Here is a 16,771-nt window from a genome sequence, read left to right as displayed (position 1 = left end):
ATACATTCCCAATTACCATGGCACAATAATATGCTAGATTTAATTCATTCTGTTTTAAAAGAGAAAAATAAGAATAAGAAGAGGTAAATCTATCTTGAGATTTACACAGCTTTTAAGCAAATTTCATCCTAGCAGTCAAAAGTGGAGTAGTGACTTACAGTCACTCTTACATACAAATCATTTCAAGAATGATTTTGACATGTACACAAATATGAAATACATATCTGCAAAATAATCAGTATTAACTGAAAGTTCATGGATCAGGAACATACTGTGTACATTGTCTCATAGTTACCTGTAACCATGTGAGGAACTTTATGAATACAAGAATGCTTTGTAAAATACTATGAAATCGTTTATAAAATAAAATTAATTACTTCTGCTCCAAGTTACCAAAATGTGGCAAGACTGAGACTATATTCAGTAAAATTTACTTATTAGGCTGAAGAACAATAGAAATAAACTTGACTGTTACCCATTCCCTAAAGATGGTAACACTGATTCCCTAATTAAAATATCATGTCTTCTTATAGCTTGAGTACATAAAAATACCAATTACATTACTAAATTTGGATGCATCAAGAATCCAAAATTCAGACTGCATCTCAAATAAAATTACTTTCTATTTTTTGTACAAATATGCACAGAAAGGAAACACAGATGAGACAATTGATGCAATCCACATTCCTGGAGTCTTAAAATGAAGAAAATTTTGTAAAAATAACATGTTTCAAAAGTACACTCCTGAGCTGCAGCTGACTACAGAACTAGCATAAATGGGATAACAACACAGAAAAAAATTGGTATAAGTTCCTTCTTCTTTTGGCACCAATTACCTGGACTGTCCAGTTGAGATGCTCCATTCCTCTCTCTGCCCAGTACCGCGTGATTTTGATTTGTCTTTGCCCACAGGATCAGCATGTTTTGAGGTACGTTTAGCAGGAGGAGATATGTGGCTATCACTCAAACTAGCATCACTACCTTCATCTTTCTGAAAAGAAAAAAAGCATCAGATCATACTTACTTGGCTCATTTGCAGATATCCTTACAGAAAAGGGTAAACTTCAGAGCTCAGTAAAAGGAAAGTGTCTGTCAAACTCTCAGTGACCAATTTGTGTACAATATTAAACGTGTTTATTCTGAAAACATTACCAGAAACTATGAAAATATTTCATTTCAAGTATTAAACTTCTATAACAGTTTTCTTGTATTTCTGAACAAGTATTGTTTGTATAACTGATTGTGTTTTTTATGTATGATAAAACCACAGCAATGATTTATTCTGCTGATATTGTTTTTGTATTTAAAATGCTTAAACATTTTCCTTCTGTAAGAGTTTTCCAGTACCTTGTTCTACCCATCAAACTGTCCAGCACATAGCCAGGAGATGTCCAACATGTTCATTAACATCATTATGCACATTAACCACATTACTCTTAACACCTTTTAAAAAGCGCCTAAACAGTACACCAAAAGGGGCCTTTTTTCCATTGCATTTATCAAAGGTAACAGAGACAGAAACTCTAAGACAGTAGCAAGGTACACAAAAAATAGACAGACACCAAACTTTAGAGGATCTGCTTCTATTTATATGAACTACCACAACAAAACATAAAACCAGGATTCTATTAACTACAAATTTTAGCTCATCAAAACAGTCTTGATGCCATTCAGTGGGACCCTGGGCAAACCTCACAAAGTTTAACAAGTCCAAGCGCAAGGTCTTGCATCTGGGTCCGGCAAGCACATCCCAAGCACAAGTACAGGTTGGGTGGAAAATGGACGGAGAGCACCCCAGGAAAGAAAGACTTGGGGGTGTTGCTTGACAAGAAGGTCCCCACATTGTGCTCCTGCAGCCTAAAAAGCCAAAGTGCCAAAAGCAGCAAAATGGGCAGCAGGTCAAGGGAGGGGATTCTCCCTGCCTATGCCCCCACTCCTGAGATCTCACCTGGAGTCCTGTGTCCAGCCAGGGGGCCCACAATATATGAAGGACATGGGAATGTTGGAGCGAGTCCAGAGAAAGTCACAAAGACAATCCAAGGACTGGAGCAGCTCTGCTGTGGAGACAGGCTGAGAGAATTGGGGTTGTTCAGCTTGGAGAAGGCTCCAGGGGGATTTTAAAGAACCTGCCAGTACCTAAAGGGACTCTAAGAGAGCTGGAAAGGGACTTTTAACAAGGGCATGTATTGATAGGACAAGGAATGGTTTCAAACCGACAGTTGACAAGTTTAGGTTAGATATTAGGAAGGAATTCTTCCCTGTGAGGGTGTTGAGACACTGGCACAGGGTGATCAAAGAAGTGTGGCTGCCCCATCCCCGAAGTGTTCAAGGCCAGGTTGGATGCGGTTTCGAGCAACCTGGGATAGTGCAATGTGCCCCTGCCCATGGCAAGGGTTTTCAAACTAGATGATCTTTAAGGTTCCTTCCAACCCAAACCATTCTATGATTCAAAAACTGAATATCCTTTATTGCAACAACAGAGAACCAATTTTCAAATATTAAGGTCCAGGAATTGTTAGTAAGAACTTGAACTATGACAAAGAGATAGTTTTACTTGAACACGAGGAGATAACCACAGAAGTCCCATTTGTTCATCAGGCTTAGTAACAACAACAATCTGATTTGTACTCCAGATACTTCAACATTACATGGCACATACTCAGAAAACTTTAAAAAAGGCTTATCTTTTAAGAGAGGAAGACAGAATAACACAGCACAGTATTTAGAAAGTGAAATCCAAATGTATGGGTGCAGTTTGACAAGACAGCTCAGCATCACTGTGACACATGAAGAGCCCATGCACTCCTGGCCTGACTACACAGCACCATTCCAACCTCCTCGGATCTTCTTCTGATGTTTCTCTGAGCCATCCATAAAGCAGACCAGCTCACTAAAGCTTCAAAAGCTCACTTTCCTTCTTTTAGATGAAATTCCTACCTTGTTGGTGATCTTAATAATTTCACTGAGGGATCACACAAGTACAAAAGATAATAACTACCACCACTCCTAAATGCAAAACGCCTGCACAGCCCTACAAAATATATGGGCAGCACCTGGCTGTTTTCTATAACACTCTGAAACTACAAAATACCAACTCTGTACAAAATTTTAGTAGCTTTCATATTCACTTCTGAACACTGTAAGTATTTGTGCATATACTTCCTGCTTTATTATCAGTTTACTTGTGAACTTAGAGAAATACAACCCTGCTTAGTAACTACTTTCCAAAACTACACAAGCTCCCCTGTGAAGGATAGAAGCAGAGTTTCAAGGTAAGCCACAGAACCAGTTTAAAACCGGCTAAACAAGACAGAGAAAATGAAACTAGGAAAGATGAAGCAGCATGTAACAAAGCTTTACAAGCAGTAACATAAAAACTATTTGCCAGCAGTGAAATTAGTAATGCACAGGTTCCTGTATTCCATCTCTACCCCTTTTCATGCAAAAAGCCAAACTCCTCAGAGTCCCCTATCATCACCTTTCTCTGCATTTCCTCCAGTGCCTTGCCTCTGGTCCCAAGTCTTAAGTTCAGCTAGGATCTTGTCCTGTCAGCTTGCAGTTAAAACAAAATACTGACAATGGAGACAAATTCTGCTATTTCAGGTCTCCCTCTGCTACAAATATTCACAAAATTCATAAAAGTTGAGTATCTTTGAGAACTCTAATGCTGTCAAATGAACATACACTGGCAAATAGCTTCAGAAACTGGAAAAGCAGGCTGTCGGTGTGATCACGTGAGCGATCAGTTCCTTGCAGCTGCCTAAGGAACCAGACTAGCAATTAAGGGGGTTATTTAATTAGGTTATTCTTTGTTTAGGCTATTATTTTCAGCTGAGCCTCACTTGCCTGCATATTAACTCTATGCACAAACTCAGCAAGTATAAACCAAGTTAAATCTTAAGATACTCAAGTCCAAATATTAACCTATATTGGAGTACATGCTGTGTAAGATGCACTAACACAAAAAATGTTTTATCATGAAGTAGTGACAAAGCTACTATAAAGTTGAAATCACTGAAATTTTAAATACATTACCAAGAATCCAAGCTCCATTTTCCAGTTAACAGACAATTTTAAAAATTCAAGTTCCGGGGAATGAAATCAGACTACTATCCAGAACCTTCACTACCCACAGTAAAACACAGATATAGTTTTCATAACACTCAAGAGATTATCCAAACTGGGATATGCTAGAACAAAGAAGAAAATTAATTTCAGTTTGGGAAGCCTTTACAGAGAGCAGTCTATCCACTGCTTCCTCCCATTTATAGCAAAACAGGTCTAACGATTCCACAGCAGTCAGCTTGCTCCCTCAAGGAACTGGGTCTCAAACCATTTATACCTTTAATGATTAAAAATAGCACTTCAGTTTCAACCCAGAAACTTATTACTTCAGATTAGATATCATGAAAATGTTCAGGGACTAGAAAAATATGATACAAGCATCAAACTTAAAAATTAAGAAATTAAAAATGCAATTGCAGAAGTAGGAACCAAGGCACTGCACTCAAAGCTCCTAATGAAACACTGGCACTGAAGCAAACACACTCACATGCTGAGAGAATGCAGAGAATATGAATTAATAAAATCTTAATCATGTCAGAAATTGCCTTCAAGCATACCAAAGCAACAAGGAAAAAGCAAGCAGAGAAAAATCAAAAAATTACTTTACATAGTGTCAGAAGGTACAAGAAAGAAACAAAATTTGGTGCAACTGCATTGATCCAACAGAAAAGAGAGACCCAGCAAACTCCAGCTGTGATCCAGAACAACCAGAACCACCTCTTACAGAAAGCACTCTTGCTACAAATCAGTAAGGAAATAACTGGCATTAACAGGATACCATCCATGCTCTAGACTGGCAAAACACAGTCTTATCTTTGGATTCAAAAGTAAAATGGAATGTGACAGCTGAATGAATACCACAAATCAGCTGCTGAGCTCAGAGTCAATTTAGGCAGAGGCAGTGGGGGCAAACTGGTAACACACCTTCACTGAAGGCACTTGAACGATGGTACTGATATATCTAGAAACAAAAGTTAAAATAAATAATAAAGCAAGCAAACATATATAGCTGCCTATTATCTCTATGCTTTCTCTGCTTTGTATGAAAAGGAGAAAGACAGAAACACTGTTTAATACCTATCCATGAGCAAGCTACAAATACACTGCTATACATTATTACCTGCAGTCTCTTCTCTATCCATCCCTAAATTTCAAGACACTAATTTGATACTAACAGTTTTATTTAAAACATGTAGAGTACTTCAGTTTTGGAAAACACAAACTAGAAATCCATTAATAAAACTGGCCTTTTCCTTCTCAATTTATCCTCTTAGAACAGCAACTATACCAGCACAGTCTTTCAGCAAGACTGAAGAACACACATAGCAGGGCAGTACTCACTGACAGTGCCTTCAGGTGTATCACAGGAAGCAGTTGGCTAAAGCATGACATTTGAGTAATTCCCAAGTGAAAATACAAAGATTACTTATAGCATCTTTGAAGGGAAGGGGGGGGGGGGTGTTTCTTCTGTTTAAGTTGAATTTCCTGGCTAAGAGAATAACCAAAGAAGTCTTCTTAAACTGCTGGTCTGAACACCCCAAAATAATCCTAATCCAGTAGTCTTGGACACAGAGAATGAGTACAAACCATCTCTACCACTGGCATCTCCAAGCATGTGAACACAAGTTCACAGAGTTCTCAAGTAAGAGATGATATAACATTGAAACCACAACCACACCTTGCAATTTCTGAAAAAGTCTGTCTGGTTTGCCACAGGTTCGTCTGTACTCAGACACAGGCATGCAGACATGAATATCTGAGTTATCCACCATGGTCAAACTTGCTGTCCTCGCTGTAGTTTGTGGGGCACACCCTGCTGAGTGTCTGCCACACCCTGAACACTCACACCACTGCTCACACAGCTCCTCACTCAGGCAACTTTTCAACCCATTCTCTTCAGCACTGCAGCAACTGTTTTTTTTCTATGGCCTCTTCCCATGTCTAAGACACAAAATTAATGCACTGACATTCAATGTTCAACTAACCAATCCTATTTCTCTGCATTCTGTTAAATGCATAAATAGCTTTTCTTTTTAACCCACTAAATAAGCACAAAAGACCCTGAAAGTTACTTTCTCTTAATAATAATGAAATAAACATTTTCAAAAAATCTGTTTCAGCCACAGGTTTTCAAAAACCTCTGCTTCTACCTTTAGTTAAATCCAAACTTCTGATATTGAAATGTAACTTCCACTTCTCTGAAAAGACAACAATTTCAGACATGCCAATCTTATTTTTAGTAACACTAGAGAAACTAAATCCAGATCTCCTGGTTATTTCTAACTTTCTATTTTCTAATTTAAAATACATCTTTTGATTAACAACACTTCTTCTTGGATGTCCCAGATTATTAGTCCGGATTCTTATCTTAAAAACACATGTGAAAAAAACTGGTGTGCCTCTTCTCCTACCAGCTCCTGCAAAGTTCTTGAAATAAGCTGTCCATCAAAAGATTTGAAACACTCAGGGCTCTTTATGGCATTTAATAAACTTTTATATCCTACAGTATAAAAAGATAAAATTGTCTTTCCAAACTGAAACAGTTATTCATGAAAAAAATGTGCCCCAATTAGTTAAGCTCATGTCTCATCCTTGCCCTCATATAACTATTCAGTTAAAAATAACTTGCTTTCACTGAAACTATAATGCATTTCAAACACCAAAAAATACATCAAAAACATTGTCTAGCTGTCTGTCCAGTCATTCTGGAAAAGACACTTGTTCCTTTGTGTATCCAGTTTCTGCAAAGGTAAAAAATATGTATTAAAACATTATATCCTAAAAATGTAATTGCATTAAAGATCTGTGTTAAGATTTATTGATGAGAGTTAGGTAAGAGCTAGGTTTTGCTAACATTAAGCTAATGCATTTTAAGGCTAGGCATACTAAGCAGTTTTAAAAAATCAGAAGGCTTCATAATCTCTTTGAGATTTAAGTTTTGTTTGGTTGCAAATTCTACATACTAGATCAAAATAATTTTCTTATAATGTGATCATGTCATCTGACCAGAATCTAATAAATCCTTTCAAATCCTATTTCTAAGTTCACCATTTTGTTTTAGAGTTTTCTAACAAAAAATAAAAGCGGGGGAGGGAAAGGAGTAAAACTCTCCTTATGTTTGATAGCTGAAGTAGCTGAAGTAGCTGAAACTTTCTCACGATCATGCTCAAACCAGGTACCACACCTTGCCTTACACATCCACAATATGCCCTAATTTCAGGATGACACACCACACTACCCACTCTCTCCAGCACCAACACATCCTCACAAGATCCTCTCTTCCCCACCCCAATGCACATTTTCCTGGCAAATGCCTCCAGCCCCTCACGTAGGGGAGAACGGGCTGACTGCTTAGTGGGAAGAGGTAAGACCTGATACACTTGTCTGGGGAAAGAAAGGAACATGACTGAACTTGAGGTCGAGCATAATGCAGCACCCTGTATTTGTGATGGTACACAACATACTGCTGCAGGATGAACACCTACCTTTGTGTCCTAAAAATCCAGTGTGAAAGCACTTTTGCTTCAAGGCCAGACTGGATGGGGCTCTGAGCAACCTTGTCTAGTGGAAGGTGTCCCTGCCCATGGCAAGGGGTTGGGAAGAGATGATCTTCAACATCCCTTCCAAACCAATTCATTCTGCCTCAGCCTTCAAATGACAAGAAGCTGAGAAATAAATGTATTTGGATTAGAGCACATTAACTACCTTAGTGAGAACTCCAAGTTGCATGAAGGCCCTGATGCATTAACCTTGCTGACAGCTTGAAAAAAAACATCAGCTTAAAAGAACACATCTTCTGGTTGCAGTTCTCTAATTTCCACTTGTTTGCACACAGTCATTTATCAGACATTGGCTCTCCACAGGTGTTAAGGAAAAATAATGTTCACGCTTAAGTGCTTGATGATCTTGGAATAAACAACTATTAACGATGTATTTCATTAGTGGTAATGATAGTAAAGAATGCCTCAATTGCAGGATGATCTGAATCCTTTTAACATTCAGGTTCAGTTTTTGGTTTTTTTTAGTGAACAATGCTCACATCAATAATAGCCACTAAGAACACAAAGAATACCATCATCTAGACCTTTTCAGAATAATAAATTCTTCACCATTTGTTCAGATTAAGAAAACCCCAAACATATTTCTTCCACAGGAAGATCTGCTTTATTATTTCAACAGATTTCCATTTTATTTCCTCAAACCCTTCAACCCTAGAATTCAGGTTATTTAATAAATGTGAAAGCTTTTGAGAAAAGCTAAAAGTTTACAAGTTAAAAATATAAGCGCTGTTAATTAGGGATTTTCACACCTGCAACCATTCCCTCTGTCTGTTACAGAAAAAAGACACCTGCTTTCTGACATCCATACTGAGTGAGTGCCTGTCAACAGCTTCAGTGTGACACAGAAAACACTCTTGCAACCTACAGGTTACTTGGTTCACCAATGAAAGGGAGAGTGACCTACAGAGCAGCCCCTGCCAAGCTGTGACACAGGCCATAAATAGTGAGCTGAGGTGTATCCTCCCATCAGCAGCAGCCTGCTCCAAGCATTTCACCACGAGCGCTCCTCTCTTCTCTGTGCCATCACCAAAATTAGGATGATACTGTGAAATTTCAGCTGATAATCAAATCAGAAGGATGGAGGGGAGGCAAAGGGAAGCCAGGGGATGTGGAGAAGAGGATTAGTTTCAGCTGGACCAGTAACGTGATCCTGATCCCGCTGATCAAATGGCCTGGCAAGCATTAATATTGGCGAGTCTGTTGTTTTCACAACTGCACAGTTCACAGCCAGAGCTCACAGCTCGCAGCACATGTGAAATCACACACCTGCAGAAGAGCCAGTCCACTGAGAAGAGTTCTCTACTTGCTGTATGGGGTCCACACCTCACTTAGAAGTATTTCTAGTAAATCCACTTAAGGGAAGTTTTTAAAACCACTGATCCTCCTTATTCAACACTGAAGGAATAATAAAAGCAACACATTTTTAGTCAGAACTACATTACCCATTTCTGTGAGTTTCTAGACTGTTAACAAAGACTTTTAAAGTAGAAATTATATTTATGTGATGAATTGACAATCAAGAATGATTACAATTCTAATGTGGAAAAAATGAAAACATTCAAATGTTTTTTCCTACCCTCAGTCCTCGAAAATCCATCTTGTTTCTGCTTAACAGTCACATCCCAAATAAAGCTTATAGGACACAGCCTCCTTCAATACTACTATAAACCTAAATAAAGATGTAGAATTATGTAAATGAGGCTAGCAAAGAGGAAAATAGAGCGAGAAGCCCTGAACCAGACTGCTCCCCAAGGTTTGGACACGACCAGGAAATAGACTCAGTAAGCTAAGCAGAAAAGTGTCTGTAGCAAGAGAAACTAGGAAGGTGGCCTTCCGTGAGGTAAAAACATGGGATTAAAAAACACTTCTGCACCTCTAGCTGCAATGCACTTGAAGACAGTATTTTTAAAGGAGAAAAAAATTAAAATTGCATACAATTGTGATAGAAATCTTGAGATTAATGTACTGAAATTTAAATCATCAAAAAATCAAAATTTTAAGCCTGAACGATACATTAGAGAAATAATAATGGATAGCTATTAAGTATTTGAAATGAGGGATTGCTGAAGCACAGCAACAAATTTCACTGCAAGTAATCTCTTCCACATGTAGAGAATGAACAGCTTCTTCATTTCAGGTTATTTAAATAGTTTTGGCTCAACTATTTATTCATTTAAAATGAAGGAACTGACTGGAGGCTGGAGAAAAGCAAAATGCCCCCTTCCCACATTAGGAAAACAACCAAACCAAAGCATCTGCTCCAAGTGCAACTGGACACAAACTTTCTGTCAAAGCTTTACATCAGTTAGGCCATCAACAGACACTACTAGAAGCACAAAGGTAAAACCAGAAAGTTCAGTACAGGCTACAAGAACTATGGAACCTGGAGACATTTCTAAGTTCTGTATTTCTAGTAGGAGAACTAAAGCTGCCTCCTTCATAACTAGCCCAGCTGGAGCTGAAACTATCACAGCATACACCTAGCCAGTGCAAAATGAAAAGACTTACAAAAGAGTACACATTTGTCTTACAACTGGTTGAAAAAGTTGCCTGTTTTAGTAACTACCAAGCGAAAAGAAACTAAATTTATTCAGAAAAAGAATCCAAGCACGTATAAATGCAAACCAACACTTGAACAATTTAAACCAGAATTAATGGTTAAAATAAACCATGAAAATCCCATCAAAGGTAATGAAGACAATATTTCAAGAGTGAAGTCAGACTGAAAAATTGTTTTGAAAAACCAGCAAAGCATGAAGTGTACACAAAAAAAGGATAAAAACATATTGTCAGTTCCCTTTGCAATAAATGGGTTCATGAGTGATACTACCCACAAAAAAAGTAATCCATTAGAGCTAAAACATCTAATAAACAATCAGCAATCTTTCAAAGGGTCACAGCTACAAAACAGCACAGCATTGAAAATTCACAGCAATGAAAGCTTCAGCTCATTGATGTCTACTTGCTGCATGCTTTGTTTCAAGATGGGTTTTATAAAGTCTTACAGAAAAATCATTCAAAGCATCATTAGATTGGAATTAAAACTCTTCCACAGCATAGCAAACATTCAACAATTTAGGGCAGGATGTGCAAAACCATACTACATGCAACTGAAACTGCAGGGGGATAGAGGTGATCAGAATATAATTACCTGAGCTAATTATCTTGCATAACCCCAAGCTGTATGCAACTCTTGCAAAATTGTCATGGGCTGTCTCACAGCCGTGGGTCAAACCTTCTGTTTGAAGTTCAGACAGAGACAGTAGTTGGAGAAGCAGCTTTTATTAATAATACTTTGGGACAAGCCCAATGTTCAGAGGAAGCAATGCAGCACACAAAACATCAACACCATTTCCTGAGTACTCTTTGGAGGTCTTATCCATCCACTGGATTAGCCCTTGGATTGCTTCCTTTGAAGGCCCTGGAACAGTGTGACAGCAAGGATAGCCAGCTTTGAACAGGATGCACCACTGCCTCCCAAAACAAACCACGGACACTTCACATGTCCTGACTGCTGAGAGGGGCCCAGACCGATCTGGCACGATACGTAAGAATTCAAATTCAGGACAGCCCTTCAGAACCACAAAAGGATCACAAATGCCAACTGTATGGTATCTTGACAGAATCCTGAACAAAGACTGCTTCCAACAATTGCTCCATTTCCCACTGCTCACAGCTGTATTAACACCATACAGCCAAGGAATGGCCTGCATGACTCATTTTAGAACACTGATTTTTCCCTGCTAAATCCCAAAAGAGCAGCAGACCACTAAAACAGAAAGAACCCGAGATTTTATTACACACCAAAAAGATGAGCTTTCCTGGGAATCCTCCTTTAAATTAAATTGTTTGGAGTAACTTCACAAGGCTTTATATTTCAGGATGTATTTCAAAGAACTGTAAAAGGATTAGCCTCAGCACCTTTACTGATGCTACTGCAAACTTGAACACAAAGGCAATGCAGTTCTTTAAAACATAGATATTGGACAGGAGCTTTTTTCTTGAAGAGCTTTGCACACAGGTGGCCAGCAAGTGTCATTTATCCAGCCAAAGGAGGAAAATCTAACTTTTTCTATAGTGTTATTCTAAACACCAGAGCATCCAGAACACCGTGAGACACTATGTAGAAAATAAATATGCCAATCAGGGTCTTTCATAAGGGCAAACTCGATTTTTAGAAAGCTCTACTGGTTATGTGTAAAACTTGTAATTTAAGAGAAATCATAGTAAGTTTTACATTTTCTATGTTTTCAACTGCTGACCATTAAACGCTTTTCGAAGAGTAAAATGTAGCAACAAGTTTATGCTACGAAAGCTGAAATGATCACCCAGAAATCAGAAAACACTTCTACTGCTACAGACTGAGAAACCACAGTGAGAGACTCTGAAGCACACTGGATCCCAGGGCACAGAAACGCTGCTTCTCTGCACCTTTCCTCGCTGCAGTGCCGGTGTCACTCCCGCAGCCCCCGATCGCTCCATCGGCGATTAAGTACAATGGAGAGCTCTGGGTTGCACCGCGCAACTTGAACAATGTTGGCAGCACTGCTTTTAGCGAGGATCATGCCTTACGATTATCACCATGCCCTCAAGTAGCTCTTAAGGCACTGCTAATGCTTTCTTGGCTAATTAAATTAAGCTAACCTTGTATACATTGCTAAAATGTCTAACTAGTACGCTGACATGATTTAAGTGTTTATTACACAGTAAATTCTTGATCAACACTTCTGATTTGTGCTTTGAGATGACTAAGAAAAATCATTTCAGTTGCCAAAGAAGTGTTACCAGCAATCACAACTCAGTGTCTGAAAACATCAGACATCACTAGACACAAAGTGCAAATTTAACCACTTATGGTCACAGGATCCTCAATTTTTTCATAGTGTGAACAAAGTCCACTGAACCTATAAGCCTTGTGTTAAAATTCTGTGTCTCTGCAGAAGATTTTGATGAGCTTTTCCTGTCAGACTGCTATAAGATAAAGCTAGAACACTTCCCAAATTTTAATGCTGAAAAGAATCAGTATTTTTATACACATATGTACAATTTGTGTAACAACAGAATATATATTTATGTAAGCATAGCTTCAAAATCTACTGAACAGTGCAGTACTAAACATCAGTCCTGGAAACGGGAAGAAAACAAAGCCCAGTTTTTCCCCTCTGTACCCTCCCTATGCACTCTGCTATGACATCATCTCAGACAATAAACTTCTTGGCTCCTTGATCCATTTAGTGAGGGATTTTGTTCATTTTAATCTGGCTTCTAGAAAGCAGACAGACACACACGTATTCATCTCCATCACTGACTGCGTGATCGCCAATCAATAATTCAAACCAGTTTACTTTTCAAAGCCTGACGTCATTGCTTTCTCCAAGCTGAGTGAGTACTACTGAGGGAATACACTGAACATGATAAAGGCATTTAGATTATTACAGTCCATTCCCACAAATGTTGCCTCCAGATTCAGATCAAACAAAAAAGGACACTATTCACATACAACTCAGCAGAATATTGAAGCAGAAGACTAGAAACTTAAGTTCTTGGGAAAGGAGAGAGTCAAGCCTATCCTTATAAATATAAGCAAGAAACCCAAACAAATGGAAAAAAAACCAAAACAACACAAAAAAGTACATCCGAAAAAGCCAAGTGGAAAAAAATAAGAAGGAAATAGATACAAAAGAGGTAGAAGTCCTATCCCCTTTTCTGGTCTACTCAGCAGCTTACAGGATGCCATTAGGTCACTAACTTGGTTTTTGTTGGTAATAAGGAACAGACAGATGATCTTTTAAAACACATTCTGAAAGGTGGCTGCAAACATTCCCACTGAAGAACATTTCTCAGGGAGTCCCGGTCAAAAGCTCCATGCAAGAAAATTAAGTCACACACTGCAAACAAGAAGTGTCCCATCTCTGCCAGAGCTCCAAACTAGCTGCTCATTAACCCGATTAACTGCTGGTAGCAAGGCTGGTTTCCTGATGTGACACCCAAAAGATTTAGAAAGGACAGACTGTTTCAGTCAACTGCAAAAAAAAAAAAAAAAAAAGGAAGAAAAAAAATACAACTGCAAGAAGACGATCCCAGCACGCTTTCTGAACACAGCCTCACTATCTGTCTCCCGACAGTCATTTCCAAAAGCAAAGGCTTTGTCTCCCTACTGCTATACTTATTCATGTCCTAATCACTGAGATCCTTCTCTGGCACTACTTCAAGAAGATTCAGAAGCTCAGAAAGACACTGTATTGCTGACAGTACTTACATCTGAAGAATAAAAAGAGTTGTTCAAAAACAACTTTAAAATACAGTGAGATATTCATATTTTATAAAACACACTGGATGGAGGAAATAAGAAAAAAAACCTTCTTGGATAACCTCTGCTCATATTTGGCAATTACATCTTAAAAGGGAAGAAAAAATCCACCTCAAACACATGAGACGTACTTGAAGCAAAACAAGTTCATTCCCATACACCAAAATTTACATTTAACTTCAGAATAAATGCTCTTTTAGAAGTGTGGGCAATATCTTGAGAAGTGTTTTACACTATTTTGCACAATCTCCTTTCCTTACACCATGACACTAACATAATTTCAATGTTTTAATGATTTGTAGTAAAAAACCACTGTTATGAATTAAAAATACTTGGAAAGAAGCCCAAGCTAGTTTTCTAAGCAGCAGTAAACTCCTTGAGAAGTAAGCCAGTAAGGGTTACTTCAAACTTTGCTTCACAAACCACAAGACCCACGATATGAATAAACAGAAACTGCAAACTAGAACAAGCAGAACAGCTTTTTACAGCTATGGGGCTGCATCCCCAGGAGTCCACTGAAATTAAACAAGGAAGAAACAGGGAACAAGGAAAAGTAAGATGGGGGAAGGGAAGAACTGTGAAGTATGAAAGACTTGAAAGAGAAGCACAGAAGGTACAATCTCATACATATCAGTGATTTGTATTTGCTTTATATTTTAGATCAAATAGATGGGGTAAAAGGTTTTTTGAGAATTCCAGGTGACATCCTTCTGACATGCCTCTGTCTGCTGCTGCTGTTTTTCTAATCGGCTGATTGACTTCCTCCTTTGCATGGCAGGGACATGGTCAGTTGGTGCACGACTGTCAAACACTGGGACCCTCAAATTTCACTTACATATTTGCGTTGCTTTTATTGATTTTTATTGCTTTTATTGAAAGATCCCTTTAAAGCAATACGTGAAGTTTCATCAACCACAGAAAAAGTCCTGCCTACAATTCCTCCTGTGGGAGGAATTTCTTCACAGACAGGATCACTAAACATTGGGAACGGGCTGCCCAGGGAGGCGGTGGAGGCACCGGCCCTGGAGCTGTCGAAGGAAAGGCTGGATGCGGCACTCGGTGCCATGGTCCGGTTCACAAGGTGGTGATCGGCCATAGGTCGGACTCGATGATCTCAGAGGTCTTTTGCAACCTCATTGATTCTGTGATTCTTCGATAATTAAAAACAAAAATTACAGGTTTTGTCAACAGAGCTGTTTAGAGACAAGGAAGAAAGGAGACTCCCGAATTCTTTCTTCTATTACAATTTACCAAATGTTAATTCTCAAAATCGGGCTGTAGAATTTAACTTGCAGTTAGCCCGTCTAACCCAAGCAATCACAGCCAGTTCGGCTGAGAAAACATTCAACTTAAACTTGACGGCAAAAATCACACCCTCCGTGCCACAAATAACGGGGCGGGGGGCTTTGCTGAACACCAGCTTCCTCCCGTCGCAGCCGCCAGCCGAATCGAGGTCATTTAGGGAAAAGGGGAAAAAAAAAAAAAAAAAAAGCACACACATACACAAACCAAACCGGGCCGAGGTTTATTGCGAAGTTGCTGCGGGCGCAGCTCCCAACTTTTGTCTGGCGGCGGCAGCGCCGGGCGCGGCCGCAGGGGGAGCCCCGCGCCGCCGGACCCCGCCGGACCCCCGCCCGCCGCCGGCCCCGCCGGGCACCGGCACCGCGGCCGCTGCGCCGCCCGTGTCCCCGCCGCCCCCGCCCCTGTCAGCGGCCCCCGCCGCGCCGGCGCTGGCCCCACCGGGACTGCGGCTCTCCGCAGTTGCCCCCCGCGTCCCTGCCGGCTCCGCGGTGCTTCCTTGCCGCGGGCTGCCCGCCGGCCCCACCGTCCCTCCGACAGCCGTCTCGGCACCCCCCCCCCCGCCGGCTCCCGTGCCCGCAGCCCCCCCCGCCGTGGCACCAGCGGCGCTGTCCCCAGCGATTCCCCGGCCTCGCCGCCTCCCTCCCTCCGGTCCCCCGTGGAGCCCCCGGTCCTCACCCGCGCTGCCGCCGCCTCCTCCAGCCCGGCCGCATCTGCCTTGGTGCCCCTCTTAGAAGAGCGGGTGCGGGACGAGATGAAATGGCTGCCGGCCCCGGCCGCCGCGGCCGCCGCTTTGCCCAGGGGGCGCAGAGAGCTCTTCCTGGTGTTCACCATGGCCCCGGCGAGGGGGGACACGGGGGGCGCCGCCGCCGCCGCCGCCGCCGGCGCGGAGGGAGGAGGGAGGGAGGGCGGACAGGCGGGGGCTCGGGCAGGGAGGGGAAGGGGAGGGAGAGGGGGGAAAGGGGGGAGGAGGGAGGAAGGAAGAAAAGCCCTCCGGGGAAGCCGCTCTGCCGGGCAGAGACGCAACCAGAGCCGCGCCGGCTCCTCCCGCCGCTGTCGCCGCCGCCTCTCGGGCTCAGCCCGGCTCTAACTGGCCGCCATTACTGTCCCTGCTCCCTTTCTCTGCTCGCTCCGCGCCGCCCCCGCCAGTCGCCGCCGGGGGGCGCTGCGGCCCCGGTGCGGCCGTTCTATCCCGGCGCCGCGCGCTCTATGGGCCCGGCCCGGCTCGGCTCGGCCCGGGGGCGGCGGCGGCGGCGGCGGCGGCGGCCGCGGGTCTCTGGGGAGCTGCTCCGGCCCCGGCTCCGCGGCGGGCACCGAGCGCGCACACAGCCTCACAGCCCCGCCACGGCCTGGAGAGCCGCCGGCCGGGCCTGGCCTGGCGTGACCCCGTGGGGCGGGGGAGCCGCCACCGCCGCCACCCCCTGAGGGTTGAGCCGAGGGCTGGGGAGTTCAAGGGCAGGGGGAGCGGCTGCTCAGGGCCGCGGGGCGCGAAGGGCAGCGCTCGCACCCGGGAAGGGGCTCGGCCGCCCGTCCTGGA

General features: G+C 41.9%; 1 protein-coding gene across 2 annotated transcripts in view; it reads right to left on the bottom strand.

The window, feature by feature from the left end:
• ATAD2B (ATPase family AAA domain containing 2B) overlaps window positions 1–16,323 on the bottom strand; it is a 73,893-nt gene extending 57,570 nt beyond the window's left edge. For both annotated transcript variants that reach the window (XM_059468819.1, XM_059468820.1), the window contains exons 1-2: window positions 15,913–16,323; window positions 837–991 (exon numbers count right to left, since the gene is read on the bottom strand). In XM_059468819.1, the coding sequence (XP_059324802.1) occupies window positions 837–991; window positions 15,913–16,068 (311 nt within the window). In that variant the 5' untranslated portion in view covers window positions 16,069–16,323. The remainder of the gene's footprint in view (window positions 1–836; window positions 992–15,912) is intronic.
• Between the last annotated feature and the right edge of the window lie 448 nt (window positions 16,324–16,771).

The sequence above is a fragment of the Ammospiza nelsoni genome, chromosome 3, assembly GCF_027579445.1.
Source record: "Ammospiza nelsoni isolate bAmmNel1 chromosome 3, bAmmNel1.pri, whole genome shotgun sequence".
Classification (NCBI taxonomy): Eukaryota; Metazoa; Chordata; class Aves; order Passeriformes; family Passerellidae; genus Ammospiza; species Ammospiza nelsoni.
This window is presented reverse-complemented; position numbering and strand designations above follow the sequence as displayed.